This window comes from Trypanosoma rangeli (genome assembly GCF_003719475.1).
Source record: "Trypanosoma rangeli strain AM80 chromosome Unknown Tra_15.4_contig_00103, whole genome shotgun sequence".
NCBI classification, from domain to species: Eukaryota; Euglenozoa; class Kinetoplastea; order Trypanosomatida; family Trypanosomatidae; genus Trypanosoma; species Trypanosoma rangeli.
In genome coordinates this window covers 1-15,102 of record NW_021705843.1, presented here as the reverse complement: position 1 = coordinate 15,102, position 15,102 = coordinate 1, and the positions used below count along the sequence as shown (strand labels likewise).

Below are 15,102 nucleotides of genomic sequence, written 5' to 3'. Positions count from 1 at the left end.
AAAGGAACACTAATCCCCTCTTCTTTTGCTTATTCTCCCTCGCGTAGCATTTTCCCTTGTCACTGCAGTTTAACACGCAACGATTTATTCAATAACTGCTACCCACCTCCCTGACCCTCTTTTTTTTTTTTGGTAAATATGACTCTGTGTGTGTGTATGCCCCTCTTTGTTGTTCGTTTTTGTACTTTAGTAAAGATGCTTCAGGATCGCATCACCTCCCCCCTTATCAACCAATCATTCACAATGCATACGTACAGTCACGCGCATATGTGCATACGCATGCGAGAAAGGGAGAAGAAAAAAAAAAAAAAAGGTAAAATGACCCCGCCCACTGACATCGCTCTCACCCCTCTCCTCCCCACCACACCACACCTAAGGCAGTTTGACATGTTTCGTTTTCCAATGCTCCTATCTGCTTTACGCGTCTGTCGCCTCTGCCTTCGCCCCTCACCTGGTGTCGCTTCGGCGATGAAGAAATGAAAAATAAAAAATTACAGTGCCGGCCTCATGGCATCCGTATGCGCAACTGACGTCGTCTGGCCAAATTATCCCGCTGCGGTCGCTCGACAACTGGTAGAAAATGACATTGCGGTGAGGAAGAAACTTTGTCGTGGCTACAGCTCTCCGCGGCAAGGCCGTTGTTGTCCACATAACATTCTACGCCAGCCCGCCGAATTGATTCCATGCCCCGTTGTCCCCGTGGTGTGGTGCTTTCGGCCAAAGCGTTCAGCTCCAGGAGAGCTGGTGCTACGGATGTGGGCAAGGCAGATGTTTTGTCACTGCCGGCAAGAATCCTATCTGAACCAAAAATAGGGGAGATGACAAGGCCAGGCGATGTCACAGGCCGGTCAGAAAGCGAACCGGTAAACGGTAGACGCTTGTCTAACGTCTCTAGTTCACTTCCCGTCTCGCCCTGTACGTCTCCGGCAGTGCCGTCCCCCTTCGCCTCGTCGACAGCCAGTGGGGTTAAAAAAGTATTTGACAGCTGGTTCAATGGCCCTGGATACACCCCTGCGCCACCAGGTAAGACTGATGTGAAAGAGTCAGACAGAAGCGCCACTGTGCTAAACGACACGAAACGTGGTCGAGTACGAGGCTGTGGAGAGAACATATTGCTGCCTTCTCGATCCCCAGCTAGCGGTAGGTCCTCCAAAGTGGTATCGAAAGAAACTGAACCGCGTTCACTCATTTTTCCTTCTCCCGACAGTTGCGTCGTAGTTGACGATGAAAAGTACTCCATCCCCCTCATTCGAGGCATTGGTGATGGCAATAATAACTTCGGTGGTGTTACGGTGGGGCTGTTTTCTTTACATGGGGACCGTGGGGTACTGCCCAGTGGTGAGATCTGCACAGATGACCTTGGTGTTTCACCTCTGCTTGCCTCGTCTCCCGTTGAGGAACAGCAAAAGTGTCGCGGAAAAATCGGCGCAACTGAGCTGCCCACAAAGGGGGATAGTTTGGGCCTCAAGGGTTTCAATTGTATTGCCCCACCCTCTGGAGAGATTCGCCGCTCCGACGGGGACACAAGAACAAATCCGTTGTTTGCCTTCGTGCAATGCCCTGGAAACTTCGCTAATGTGCCTGCTTCACACTTCGCTCGGCTCGATAACGAGAGGAGCTCACTCCCTGCACCATTGCGTGGCGTTTGCAAAGGTGACTCGCTCTTCCTCTTTAGAAGTGAGGAGAAGGGCACCAACACAGGCCACGACGGTGAGCCCAGCCTACCATGTCTATCAAAACTGTGCGATGAATCCCACCGTCGCGGCGACGGCGATACGGGCCGTGCCTCTGCTGAGTGCCTACGCACACTCCTTCCAGAGACTAGACTGAATTCGTTTATTATTTCAGTAGTTTTCGAGGCCAAATTTGACGCGTTTATCCCCATTAAATTTCCAGAATCCTCCAAGATGCTTTTGAGTGATTCAACGCCTGTAACAGCTTCATTTCCGATAGACAAATCAACGGTGTTGCTCCGCGTGGTGCCCCCATCGGTTACGTTCAACCGCGAAGAGGCACCATGTAACCCCTTGGTATTGTGTCTACCCTTCTCTCTCGTGCATGTTTCATCCTCACCCTCGCCTCGCCCCCTGGCCTCTGCCTGCTCCACACCGGACAGATGGCAATCAACGCCCTTGGTGTCTACCACACCCGTGCTGGGCTCGGTGCTACGTCGGTCCGTCTGCTGCGTCTCCTCGTCACCTCCACCTCTAGCTTTTGCGAGCAACTGGGGCAGCTGCACGCTCTCCTTTGCCGCGTACGCCGTCAAGGAAACAGGTGTCAAAGAGTCACATTCTTTAAGACTGGATGCTGTTCTTGTGGTACTGATGTCCAACGATTCACAACAATGAAACCCTGGAGGCACTTGCTTCACCACGAAAGATCCCATGCAAGTCGACCCCTCAGATGGTTCTCGGCTCCGCTCAACACGCACGCGCCTCCCCGTCGAGCGGTCCAGATGATCAAGAAAAACAAAGTCAAGCAAAAAAAAAAAGACACCTGTTTTTACGCCGAAACTACGTTGTTGTTATTTTTCACTCCTCAGTCCCTCCACTCCCTACGCCGACTTCTACTTACTTATCCGGTGTTGCGGTGGGGGAGCAACGGTGGGCGGGTCCCGAGGAACGCAAAGCAGAAGATGAGCGGCGCAAGGATGCACGAAGACGCTTGCAAAAATAACGAAAGATGGGTCTGCCCCGCAGGGCCTCGTATTACAGGGCCTCCTCCCGCTGCTTCCTACTGGGCTGTGTGCGCGCCTTTCCTTGCGACTCGGCAACCGCCGCACGCGTCTTTATTTATTTGTTGTTGTTTTTTGTAGCGCAAACAAACAACTACCTGTTCCCAAAAAAAAAAAAAAAATGGAGCAGAGAAATCCGCAGTCGTAAAGGAAATCGTCTAGTTCGCTCGGTAAAAAAAAAAAACCTAGCAATAAAGTAAGTGAGGTAGGTGTACACGTACGCATTGGCAAGTACCTTACAGGCATATATATATATATATATATATGGCAACTGAGGGTGGTTGTTGCAGTCTCCCTACAAGACACCCATGCGCAGCATGAATTGCACTGCCAGAATGCAGCTCCACTTGGCTACCGTTCTTGGTGGTGGTGGTGGTAATAACAATTGGTGCTGCTGTTGTCCCTCGGCGTTCAATCAGCCTTTGCCTGTTTATTCAATCTTCCTACCGTACTTGTCTACACGGAACAAGGTCTGTCCCAGTGATCGTGGCTTCAGCTGGTTGTTTTTCATGTATGTGCCGTGGCGGCCACTCTTGCGACAGGCCTCCTCCATGCGTTTATTGGCATGCGCCCACTCCTTCTCCTTGGGGTATTTAATGTGCTTCCACGCGCTACTCTTCGCCGACGGGAGGGAGGGCGCAAAGGAGACACTCACTTCCCTGTCGTTTGCGACAATGCTCGTGAAGTGGTGATAGATCCCTTTCTCCTCGGCATACCGCTGCATCGCCTGACACATCTCACGTATTTTACTGATCGCGGCATCAGGAGACTGAAACTCCTTGATGGTGACTTTGACAGGGTGACGCCTCTTAATATCTTCCACAATCTTTCTGCTTTTCCACCCCACAAAGTGTGCATCAACCACGTCACGAAACTGGTGGTCCACCTGCTCACGCAATTTGCCTCCTGCCTCATCATGCTCCACACGATGGCTGGATCCCTCCTGCTTCTCCTGCTCAAGCAGGGCCTCGAGTTCGGCACTCACAAGACCTAAAATGCGGGGAATCTCACGGCGAATACGACAGTACGCCATATCCCCGCGAGTTCCCATTTGCACAAGATTCATTCCACGCCCTTGGGCCTGCTCCAGCGCCTCTGACAAGTCACAGGGGCTTAAAGACAGTTTCGCCTCCGTGCCAGACTCAGGGTCCTCCACGTGGGTGATATGCACCTTCGGCTGTGTAATGAGAGTATCAATGGGATGCTGCTGCAGGTACGTCTTCACCCTCTGCGTCGCCGAGTCTGGGGCATTCGCAGGAAGAAGATCACGAATAATGGCATCTAGGCTTTTCTTCGCCATGCTGAGTGCTGCATCCTTCTGCACACTAAGGGTGGGGTCAAAGACGTACTCCTCGGACGCGTCAGCGTCCTTGCCGCTCTCACCACCCTTTGGCGCAGAAAAGCAACGTGTGTGCAGTGTCAGTGGTGTACATGCGGCCGTCTGCAGGATCCGTGGGGATAGCAAGAACGGCAACAGAGTGCATGCAGGGCGACGCCAGCAGCTGCTGAAGGGGCGAAGCAGTAGGGCTTGGCTACTCCTACAGGGCACCATCGATGTTGTCAACACCCCCCCCCCCCCTGCCTCCCTTCCCCCCGCAAGAAACGACGTACTCCCACACACCCAACGCAAGCTGAAGCGGGTAGAAGAAGGCACAAGGCCGCTCCAACCCAAGAGCTAAACGCAACAGGAACAAAAAACAAGTGCAGCATAGACGAAAAAAAAAAAAAACAAGAAGACCAAATGAAACACCAAAAAAAAGAGTAAAAAAAAAAAGAACTGCGGCGTCCCCCGTTGTGGCAAAAAGACAAACGTTCCACCTCCATGAAAAATGAAGCACGTGCAAGACACACGCACGCACACACAAAGTCAAAAATGTGAATTAAGGAGAGAAGCACACATTTTCCTTCCTTTTGTCAGCTCGTGAAAAGTGAAAGGTGGAGGTGCGAAGGGTGTATGAAGGCCCATTACGGCTTTAACGCAAACGTCATGCTCACACCGTAGTGGTCTGAGGGGAACAAGTAAGCAGGGGCATCCTTGTTGCCATTCTCGTCGTTCACACTCTTCGTGCCCACAAGGTGCCCATCCACCGGAGCGAGGCGGCAGCTGCGCAGAAACATTTTATCGGAGCGCCCAAAAAACATCTCCTCCACCTTCAGTTTACAAAATGTGTTCGTCTCGTCCATGGTTTTTCCAGCATCGCGCGGGTGCAATAGCGGCCAACAATCAACGTACTGAGATTCCGCCGGCATAAGAAACTCTTGCGTGGGCCAGTCGTTAAAGTCACCCATCGTGACAACGTCACCGGTTAATGTCTTTACCATGTGATGCCGCAGCACGGAGTCTTGTGAGGTGCGTGCCGTCTCATGGGATTTCGTGTATGGGGCCAAGAGATGTGCTGCCGCCACGTGCACGGGCCCGTGCGGCATCTGAAGAGACACAACGGGCATTAGCGAGACGTGATTTGTCCATGCAGGGACATTAAGATATGTGATGCTTTGCACGGGAAAGCGCCGGCGATGCACCAGCATAAGCACGCCCCACGGCATAATAGACGGACTCGTGTAACCGCATGAGAAGTAATAATTTTCACGCATCCACGGTTGCTTTGACAGAAATTCCCAAAAAACGGGTTCAACCTCTTGCATACCCACAACATCTGCATCCTCCTGCTCAATAACCTTTGCGAGGACCGGGTACCGTTTCGAGGAACACCAATCGATGCCAGGCATTCCCAGCGGGGTGGGTTTGCCGCTATACCGGTCAAACATGACGTTCCACGTAAGCAACTTTAACGTCACCTGTTTTGCGGTGCCTACTCGCCTTCCCTCCTTGTTGCCACGCGTGGGGCAGGAAGACAACGCAGGCTCCTCAGCACCCTCTTGCGCCGCTGCTCCCGTTTGACGTTCTCTCGCCGCTGCTGCTGGTGGTGGCGTCACCAGCAGTGGTTCCTTATCTGTGTCATCGTCCTCCTCCTGCAGCGATGTGGACGCCGCTTCGGGGCCGTTTACGTCCCGCATTGGGGCAGCGCAAACGTCCTCTGCCCCACACGGGAAGTTAGTGATTGGCTCCCACGTCGCGCTGGAGAGGGCAAAATACGACGGTCCATCACGAGACATGTTTACCTCCAACATCACACCTTTTATGGCGTTGCGGTGCCGACGCGTCTCCGCCTTATGACTGCGGACGCCGACATCGACGTACTGAAACTTCCACAGCTGTGTCTTCTCATTCTGCAACCAGCAATACGATGGGGAGAGGCACAGGCACTTGTGCGGCTTCGAAGGGTTCGCGTACGAAAGCACCTCCCGCACAAGTTGATGGGCCTCCACTGTGTTTGCGGTAGTGATCATCTTGCCAACCTCCGGCTTTGGGGCGACACCAACGTATTGATGAATCAACCCTTCCACAGTGGCCGGTAACGACTGGCAGAGAATGGTGTATTCCGCCGCCGTCAGGGGCCGGTGCTGGGAGGGCGGCTCACGACTTCCCTCGGATGATTCCGTAGAATTAATGCGGGGCACGGCACAACGCGCGGTGCGCTGCGGCGAAGAAGTGCAAAGTGCGTTAAGGTGCCCCGTGAACTGCGCCAATCCTGGCATCGCTGAGTTGCCTTGCGGCGACGATGATACTGTAGGGAAGTAATCATGCTCAGGCGCCTCGCCGAGGCACAACATGGCGTGGGTCTGCAGTGCATGCTCCAGGTACACCTCGGATGCCGCGTCAATTCGCTGAGCCACCTCTTTCCGAGTAGCCAGCTGCATGATGCGGCAGAGAAGCGGAAGGCTTAGCCGCAGCGTATTTCCAGGGGCGTCCTCAAACAAAAATGTCCCCTCCGCAGCGGCAGTCGATGCCGTGGAGGGGCCACTCGGTGAGGATGTTGCATTGGCGACGGACTCGCTCATGAGCTTCACATACCACTCCACCAACTCGTGGAAGGCCAGACCTGGCAGAGGGCTGAGCTCCGTTGCGGAAGCACCAAAGGCAAGAATAAACAGAAAAAGAATATCTGTGCGCATCTTTGCAATGGTAACACTTTCCCCTTCCTTCGCCTTCTTATCGAGCTCTAGCCATTCAAGAATATCCTGCAAACGCATTTGCCGCAGGTCTGCGTTATTCTGCACCACACTGACGACGTTGTAGAACGGCGACAGGGCCATCACGTTCAGATACAACTCCGAGGCCCCAATGAGGCACAGTGAGTCTGAGCTCCCGTTGAAGGTGTCGCGGGACGCCAGATCCAACGCCCACGCAGACATCTTCTGTTCCACACAGCCATGAACACAAGTGCCAGAGAACACGACCTCCCCGGGAATAATTTGTCGTTCTGGCATCATGCGTACCAGGCGCTCCTCCACCGCTTGCATGAGAGCGGTTCCTGGCAGGCGCATCAGACGACTTTCGATCTTCCGCGTCAAGCTACTGCTCCGCGTTAGGTCGGCCTTCAACAACGTTTCTGCACCATCCATCGCGACAAAAAGAGATTTCTTACAGCGCACTTTCTTGAGCAGCTGCTGCAGCGATTGTGCCACGTGACGTGCCACCTCCTTGTGTCGTCGCTGCTCCGTCGTCACATTTTTGGCGAGGCGGAGCCCCGTTGCGACCAGTGCCGTCGCATCCACGCCAACGTAGTCGCACTCCACCTCCTTCTTTGTGATCAGTAGCTGAAACCGATCACTGACCTTTGACTGCCGGTAGGTTGCCACGGCAAGGCGGGACCGCGTTCGTATGAGGGCCATTGCAAATGGGAATTGCGTGTGGTGAAATCTTTCAGCCACACACTCACAGAAAGACACTCCCTCCCGTCGCCTGCACTCAGAAGCCAAAGCAACGATGACGAGAGACAGCAATAACAGCAAGAATAAAGAACAAGAAAAAGAAGAAAAAAAACGGAGGGATACAAAGAAGTGTGGGCAATTCTGCTGCAGGTGCGCATCTCATTCGTGAGAAAAAAAAAATCTGGAAGAAAAAAAAAAGCAATAGCGGAAATTCGGCTCATAACGTATACGCGCTTCTTGGCAGCCGGGCAGGCAAGCATGTGGTCGGTGAGCTACACATGTTATGGGCACAGAAAGAGAGAGAGATAGAAACAAATGAGGGGTGAGGCTCACAGGTCTTGTATTTGCAAGACCGGGTGTGCCTTCACCTCCAGTCAGACTTCATTACCCTCCTCTCTTCCACCTTCCTTCTGCCTCTCAATGTGTATGTTTTTTATCCGCTTAAGTCCGCCACTCTATGCAAGGCGCAGTCTTTATCGTTAGTTCTGTTTCGGTTCCGGCTTCACCTCATCACCCCCACCATTAGCAGCAGCAGCAGCAGCAGGGGATTGAATAGTTTCCTCGTCACTCTTCACTGCCTGCTTCTTAAGTGTGGCATGTGTCCTTGGCACCGGTGGGATCACGTCAGCCTTTCTCAACAGATCCAGTTTCGTTCTCTCGCTCGTGTAAAGCTGCATAAATTTCACGTAACGCTTCCCCGCGACACCAAAGGCGACATCTGTGACGTCCAGTGGGTGTCGGTCCCTTCCTTCAGGCGAATTATTGGTATTTTCCACCTTTGCAGCAGCTAACTCAGCGCCCTTGTCGGCACCATTCTCAGCACCAGCCCCAGGCTGCTCGGCGCCCGTGGCAGACTCACTTTTATTCTTCACGGGTCGCGGCTTAGGGGCAGCCATCAACGGGAGCTGCAGCAACGAGGCAAACGGGGCGTGAATCACCTTCTCCGCACGAATAATGCGCTGCAAAACCTGCAACGCCTTATGCGACTCTGCCGCTGCAAGTGGGGGTCTCCAGACGGGTGGCGGGGGCAATGGCAAGATGGACAGGGACGGAGGCACTGCTGCAGCAGAATCAGCTGCTCCCGACGTCGTCACAATGCCCTTCGCAAGACGCAACGCCAATGGCATGTCGTCTGGATCGCACGCTTCCGCTTGATTCTGGCGAATCTGTAACTTTAGCTGCACCTGTCGCTTCGTCTGACTACCCGGTGGCGTTGCCGCCGCAGACGCTGAAGGTGTTTCCGATTTTGCCGCCTTTCGGCGAGTCGCCAGCCCACTCACGCCTCTTCCCTCCGACCCTTTGCCAGTCAATGCCTTCTTTCCATCCACAGCATCAGCGTCATGCGTTTGCTTTCGTCCGGCCTGATTAGACGCCGCTGCAGCAGAGGCAGCCCAAGGCTCCTCCTTCCTTTTTGATGTTCGACGCGCCCTGCCTAACGCCTCCCCCTGGGCAGCGCCCCCACTGTGGCCCTGTGAGGCACCTACGGCATGCGCTTGGCCCGTCATGGGGCAAAACATGGTCGTGAGGCCGCACTCCGGGCATGGCGCGTTAACGCCTCTCAGTCTCCCTGCCAACGACACACTGAAGGGGACATCCTCGTCGTTAACCGTCACCGCCGCCGCGTTGTTGGCGTCGTCCTGGCGCGTCTCCTTTGTAGCACGCCGCCGCTTCCGTGAAGCAGATGCATCCGACTGCACTACACTCTGCTGCGAACTTTCTACAAGACTCTTCGTCCGTGGACGCTTCTTGGACTTTTCTGTAACTGGCGTTGTCGTGGCGGTGGCCAGGCTTCCCTCGCGTGACCTTTTTCCTCCTTTTGAGGAACGCCGTGAAGAGCGCTTCCCGGCCTCCGAAATAATACTGGCGCCCGGCAGCGTCTTCAGGCGTGCCAGAACGCTATCGGAGGTCAACCCAAACCACTTTTGTCCCCGCACCGTCAAACCCCCCTGGGCATCGCGCTTCTCCTTCGCGATCTCCCCTGCGTCTTCTGCAAAGTCCTGCTCCGCCGCCTCGAGCGCCTTTCGCCACGGAGTGGAGGGGTTACTGCCGCTGTGAACAACGTCGGGGCGGTCACTGCGGGTAACCTCAAACAGCGGCCCCCCGTCCGGTCCTTTTTTGATCGTGGCTGTGTAGTATACATCCGCCACGTGCGCGTTCGCACCCTGCTCGCCTGGGAACAGCACGTTCGCCCGCTCTCCAGGGGCGTCCCCGCCTGCCCGAACAAAAACGCCTCGCTCAATCGTGTAGCCCACTGGATACGGCATCATTCCGTGCGTGTGCTGGCGGAAGAAGCGCGGGTCACTCGCAAGCGAGCCCAAAGACACAACGCGCAACATCTCACCTTTCCGTCGCCTTCCCTCCTTGCTTTCGTTTTCTAGCAATGATGCTTTGCGGGGGCAGCAACACACACACACACACGAAGGGAGTGGGTGAGAGAAAGCTACACCCAGCCGCAAAGCAAAGAAAAAAGAGGTAAAAGAAAAAGAGTTGATGCGGGGGTGGGGGGTGGGGGAACAATTTCATGTGATGAACAAACAAAAAAAAGCATGGCAGGAGGGAATGCAGGAAGGGGGGAAGGGGCGTCGTGCACAAACGCACAGCCACGCACCTCCCTTCCCCCTTCCCCACTCACACGCACACAAAACATATATTTATATATATAAAAGACATGCGCCCACAGAACCTCAATTGTCAAGGCCACGACAGAACAGAAAAACAAAAACAAAATAAATCTGCACTCACAAGAGAAATAACGCTGAGGCGATTAACGGTAGGACTTCGTGAAGCGGGTACGGGCAGAGTGGCGGCCCCACTTCTTCGGCTCGCAGCGGCGTGGGTCAGCAATGAGGAGGTACTTGTCGTACGCCAGGTACTTGTCCTTCAGCGCGGACTTCTCCACCTCATTCTTGTACTTCTGGTAGTACGCGACGATGCCCTTCGCAATGGCCTGGCGAGTGGCGTAGGCCTGGGCAACCTGACCGGAACCACGCACAGTCACGTCAATGCGAAGGCGAGCAAAGTGGCGGGAACCGACCACATTGACGGCCTCCATAATCTTCGCGCGGAGCGTCTCGGGAAGAATCTGGGAAACGGGAACACCGTTCACGCGAATGTTGCATTGCGCGGACTTCGTCACCGTGGCGACGGCAATGGCCGTCTTCTTCTTGCCGAAGGTCTGCACCTGCTTGTGCGTGAAGCTCTTCTTCTCAGCAGTCATCTCAGTGCTAAGTCGGTGTACAAAATAAAAATAAAAAATAAAAGAGAGGCACGTTGTAGTCGACACACACAAAAACGATGCAACGTGGAGAAGTCAGCTGCAACCGCATAGTTTGCCCATAACAACGCTGGCAACACGAAGGAAGGTTCCCTGCCTCACCAAAAGGTGAAGGCAAAGTTTTTTTTTTTTTTTTTTTAGCACAAAGAAAAAAGCGTAAATAATACCAACTCATAAAAGTTGTCGCAAGCCCTGTCCCTTTCCATTTTCTGGCGACACAACTGGCGCTCCCCCGCTCCTCCTACAGCTGCAACACAAACATGATAATTAACGGTAGGACTTCGTGAAGCGGGTACGGGCAGAGTGGCGGCCCCACTTCTTCGGCTCGCAGCGGCGTGGGTCAGCAATGAGGAGGTACTTGTCGTACGCCAGGTACTTGTCCTTCAGCGCGGACTTCTCCACCTCATTCTTGTACTTCTGGTAGTACGCGACGATGCCCTTCGCAATGGCCTGGCGAGTGGCGTAGGCCTGGGCAACCTGACCGGAACCACGCACAGTCACGTCAATGCGAAGGCGAGCAAAGTGGCGGGAACCGACCACATTGACGGCCTCCATAATCTTCGCGCGGAGCGTCTCGGGAAGAATCTGGGAAACGGGAACACCGTTCACGCGAATGTTGCATTGCGCGGACTTCGTCACCGTGGCGACGGCAATGGCCGTCTTCTTCTTGCCGAAGGTCTGCACCTGCTTGTGCGTGAAGCTCTTCTTCTCAGCAGTCATGGCGGCTTGCCCTATTGCGTGTGCGTAGACCAAGAAAGCAATGTCAGAGGAAAGACACATATGCAAGAAGTAGTTGCACGTGAAGCAGGAGCTGAACAAAGTCCAAAAAAAAAAGTGGGGGAGTAAAGAAAGGTATGCAATAGACTGACTTTGCGCAAGAACTCTTTTTTTTTTCTTTGACAAAAGCGTCACGTTGAGTAGAGTGCCTGCAGTGATAGCGATAGAAACAACTCCAGTAGCTGACATCGTGGCTGTGCCTCCATTGGGCATTTTCCCCCCATCCCACCATCAAAAAGAAACATAACTACACGTACACGCACTTCAGTTCCTTCGGAAGAGGCTGGCTGAGGTGTTGGCTGGAACGTTCTTCTCTGCTCTCTTTTGTGCCTGCTGAGATTCCTCCTTTGCCCTGGCGGCTGCCTCAAGGTGAGTCTCCAATGCGGCCATACCCACCATCCCCTCAACGCCTGTAATGGTCTGCAGATCAAGTGCAAGGTCGCGCCGCTTCGCGTGCTCCTCGCTTATTGAGTCGTCAATGGGTGCCATCGTTAGCGGCACCTGCAGCATCTCCTAATGAGTCATAGGCCGCTGCAGCTCCTGGGGGGGAACAGGACTTCTCACCGCCTCACCCACATCCACAGCACGTTTTACTTCTTGCCAGGACCACTCTTCCCCAGGCGGTGTTGGCGGCTCGCGCCACGCACGCTCCTCCACTTGCGCCTCAAAGAAAGAGCTGCGAGTGGATTCCGTCATGGTAACATCCGCACCACGCAGGGCGGGATGTCCTGCCTCTACAAGTTCCTGAGACTCTGCACTCGCCTTTGGTAGCGGAACAGGAAGACGTATAATTCTGGGACCCCTTTGCCTCTCCTTCTGCCCTTCAGGCCTGTTTTGTGTCAACTCCGACCCTAATGATGAGGTAGCCGCAATTGTTGCTTCTTTCGCTGGTGATGACGGAGACTTTGGGGCATTGTTTGCGATGACCCCTTCACTACATGTTATTGACGGGAGTTGCCTTGGAAAAGTTGACCGTGCCCTCGCTCGTAAGCGCCGCGGTGTTAGCCAACTACGCGAAGGAGCTTGTGGAGTTAGAGGCAACGTGTCAGCGCCGTTTGTTGCTGGAGAGGGCGGAAAACTACGCCAACTTTGTCATGCGTCGTGTGATTGAAGATTACAACAAGCGGCAGGGTATGCAGGAGAAGCGTGTGCGGTAGTTGGATGAGCAGCTCAAGTTTTGGCAGTACATGGTGCACAACTTCCATGATCACTAGGAGGAGCTGCAGCGTGCCGTGAAAGAGTTGGAGCAAACGCCGGATGAGCTGCAGGGGTAGGCGGAGGACATTTCGTTGTCACTCAGTCCCTTTGCACGGCCACGCCAGCGGTGACCAATCGCGTTGGGATTCACAGATCCCGTAATTCAGGTATTCATGCGATTCCAAAGACGACGGATTCGACCGCCGTGCCGCATGGCCTGCGCGGTACCGCTTACAAAGCGTGTGTTGGCCGATAAATCATTAAACTTGCCCTGTAGCATTGCCCCACGAATGGCAGGGCCAATAGCGACCGCATAGTCGGCTGGGCAGGTGCTCTCTGGGGCAATGGGGCGCCCAAAATACTCCGACAGCATATGTCGAATCGGCGGATCCTGCGTCATAGCGCCCGCCAGCAGCACGTTATCAATATCCCTCACTTGAACCCCGGTGTGGCCAAAGAGCTTGTTCAGGCACTCTATGCAGCGGACGCGCACAGGACGCGTCAGCGCAACATACTCCTCGTGTGTCAAAGACGCCTCAAGAGGCACAATATCACGCAATCTTTCAGAAAAGTGAAAGGCACGGTTATAGCCGTAGTAGAGCTCAATGGAATGGGTCAAGTGAATCATTTCCTTCCCTGCCTCGAGGAGCTGACGGTAGGTGGCCACGCCTTGGCCCACATTTCCCTCAGCATCCTCGAGTGGGACCCGCCACTTGCGCTTAAACTGCTCCAAAAAATGCTGCGACAGCACCGCATTCCAGACGTTGCCGCCAAGAAGCGGATCGCCATGCGTGGCAACAAGTGTAAAGACGCCACTGCATTGATTATGCTCCATGATGGCGCAATCCAGCGTGCCGCCGCCCAAGTCAAACACAAGCGATCGCACCACACGCTGCCTGGAATGAGGTCTCTGCTTCGCCGCACCCTCCTCCTCATCGCGGCGTAGGGCGGTGTGCGTTAGACACGCCGCGATGAGATCATCAATCACCTCGAGCACGTCGAAGCCCGCCGCCAAAGCAGCGTCCTCAGTGGCAACCTTCTGCTGCGGCGTAAAAAAAGCCGGAACACTCACAACGACGGCGTCCACCAGCTCCTTCAGGTACATTTCCGCCTCATGTTTCAGGTATCGCAAAAACATGGCAATGATGTGCACCACCGTGTAGGTGCGCGACCCATGATTTCACCGCCACCTCCCCCTTCTCGTTGAGCGTCAACATGTTCGTCTTGTGAGGCTGCGACTGCACCCGGCCAAGCTCGCCCACGCCCCTCCCAATGAGACGTTTGCCGTTGCACAGTGTGGCACTTGCGCTGGTGCGCACACAGGCACGTGCCTCCTCCCCGTAGAGGCGAACTTTGTGATTATTTTCAAACATGATGGCGGTCGGGAAGACCCACGACCCAGTTGGGGACGGAATGATTTTGGGCTGACTCGTCACGTCATTAACATACGAGATGCAGCTGTTCGTGGTGCCGAGGTCGATGCCAATCACGCGCCCGCTGCGCGCGATGGTAGTCTCCTACACCACCACAAAGCGATGGCGTGTGGCCTCATCCAACTCCATCCGCCGCTTCGCCTCCAACTCCATGGAGTGATGCGTATTCACACTGCTGCCGGGCCGTCGCGACGGCATCAGCATAGGGAGCTACTCCAGGACCATGCGCATGCGGCGCAGCAGAAACAACACTGGAACACCGCATCTGTCCGCTTTGACCAAACAACACAAACGCCCTGCCACTTACCCGCCCTCAACTAAAGTTAGCGCGGGTGGGCGTGCAAAAATACCGTCACTGAATCCTGCGACGTTTGTTATTCGCCCCCGATCGCCTCCAACCACCACTGCTCAGTGGCTCTCCAAAGCAAAAAAAGAAAAAAAGATGGCGACTCCATAGGGAGAAGCCGCACCTGGAGTCAGAGCGGAAATGAGGAGAAAGGATAGCAAGGGCGGGGGAGTAGGTGCGCCCGCGCCCGCACGCACTAATCATCCCCCTCCCCTCACGGGCGCCACGCCCAGCACAGCCGCAGAGCGACAAGGAGAAAATCAAATTGAGAAATGCGGAGAGAAGATGCGCGTAGTGGCCGCAAAGCAAGCACATATCGGCATGCCCACGAGGACGCCAGCTGCAAGGCAACCACCACCCAACCACCCCAACACATACATATACACACACGCAGCAGTGAGAACGGCAAGTTGCTGTGTAGTTTCCCTCCGCCTTATTCCTTCTTTCATTGCAGGTTTGTTATGGTGTTTTCGTCATCCAAACTTCAGCTCGTCTGCGTTTTGAGCCTCATGCAGCCCCTCAGTACTCCGCACCTGTGGCAGCGCCGGCAGCAGGCGCTCTACGC

The 15,102-nt window shown here is 54.6% G+C and overlaps 7 protein-coding genes across 7 annotated transcripts, besides 4 other annotated features; all 7 read right to left on the bottom strand.

The window, feature by feature from the left end:
- Nucleotides 1-505: 505 nt before the first annotated feature.
- Nucleotides 506-2,386, bottom strand: TraAM80_03798 (uncharacterized protein; the record flags this gene model as incomplete). Its single annotated transcript, XM_029380750.1, has 1 exon — nt 506-2,386. One exon carries the CDS (start codon nt 2,384-2,386, stop codon nt 506-508), a length of 1,881 nt encoding a protein of 626 aa, XP_029239486.1.
- A 592-nt stretch (nt 2,387-2,978) lies between these two features.
- Nucleotides 2,979-3,000: a microsatellite.
- A 164-nt stretch (nt 3,001-3,164) lies between these two features.
- TraAM80_03797 (uncharacterized protein) lies at nt 3,165-4,286 on the bottom strand (the record flags this gene model as incomplete). Its single annotated transcript, XM_029380749.1, has 1 exon — nt 3,165-4,286. One exon carries the CDS (start codon nt 4,284-4,286, stop codon nt 3,165-3,167), a length of 1,122 nt encoding a protein of 373 aa, XP_029239485.1.
- A 14-nt stretch (nt 4,287-4,300) lies between these two features.
- Nucleotides 4,301-4,329: a sequence feature (G-rich).
- Nucleotides 4,330-4,449: 120 nt separating this feature from the next.
- Nucleotides 4,450-4,511: a microsatellite.
- A 188-nt stretch (nt 4,512-4,699) lies between these two features.
- On the bottom strand, nt 4,700-7,471 carry TraAM80_03796 (RNA editing complex protein MP100; the record flags this gene model as incomplete). The annotated part of the gene is made up of 1 exon (XM_029380748.1): nt 4,700-7,471. The coding sequence occupies one exon, from the start codon at nt 7,469-7,471 to the stop codon at nt 4,700-4,702; it is 2,772 nt and encodes a 923-aa protein (XP_029239484.1).
- Nucleotides 7,472-7,989: 518 nt separating this feature from the next.
- TraAM80_03795 (uncharacterized protein) lies at nt 7,990-9,846 on the bottom strand (the record flags this gene model as incomplete). Its single annotated transcript, XM_029380747.1, has 1 exon — nt 7,990-9,846. One exon carries the CDS (start codon nt 9,844-9,846, stop codon nt 7,990-7,992), a length of 1,857 nt encoding a protein of 618 aa, XP_029239483.1.
- A 428-nt stretch (nt 9,847-10,274) lies between these two features.
- Nucleotides 10,275-10,727, bottom strand: TraAM80_03794 (40S ribosomal protein S16; the record flags this gene model as incomplete). The annotated part of the gene is made up of 1 exon (XM_029380746.1): nt 10,275-10,727. The coding sequence occupies one exon, from the start codon at nt 10,725-10,727 to the stop codon at nt 10,275-10,277; it is 453 nt and encodes a 150-aa protein (XP_029239482.1).
- A 177-nt stretch (nt 10,728-10,904) lies between these two features.
- Nucleotides 10,905-10,923: a microsatellite.
- A 128-nt stretch (nt 10,924-11,051) lies between these two features.
- On the bottom strand, nt 11,052-11,504 carry TraAM80_03793 (40S ribosomal protein S16; the record flags this gene model as incomplete). The annotated part of the gene is made up of 1 exon (XM_029380745.1): nt 11,052-11,504. The coding sequence occupies one exon, from the start codon at nt 11,502-11,504 to the stop codon at nt 11,052-11,054; it is 453 nt and encodes a 150-aa protein (XP_029239481.1).
- A 1,417-nt stretch (nt 11,505-12,921) lies between these two features.
- TraAM80_03792 (heat shock 70 kDa protein) lies at nt 12,922-13,896 on the bottom strand (the record flags this gene model as incomplete). The annotated part of the gene is made up of 1 exon (XM_029380744.1): nt 12,922-13,896. One exon carries the CDS (start codon nt 13,894-13,896, stop codon nt 12,922-12,924), a length of 975 nt encoding a protein of 324 aa, XP_029239480.1.
- Between the last annotated feature and the right edge of the window lie 1,206 nt (nt 13,897-15,102).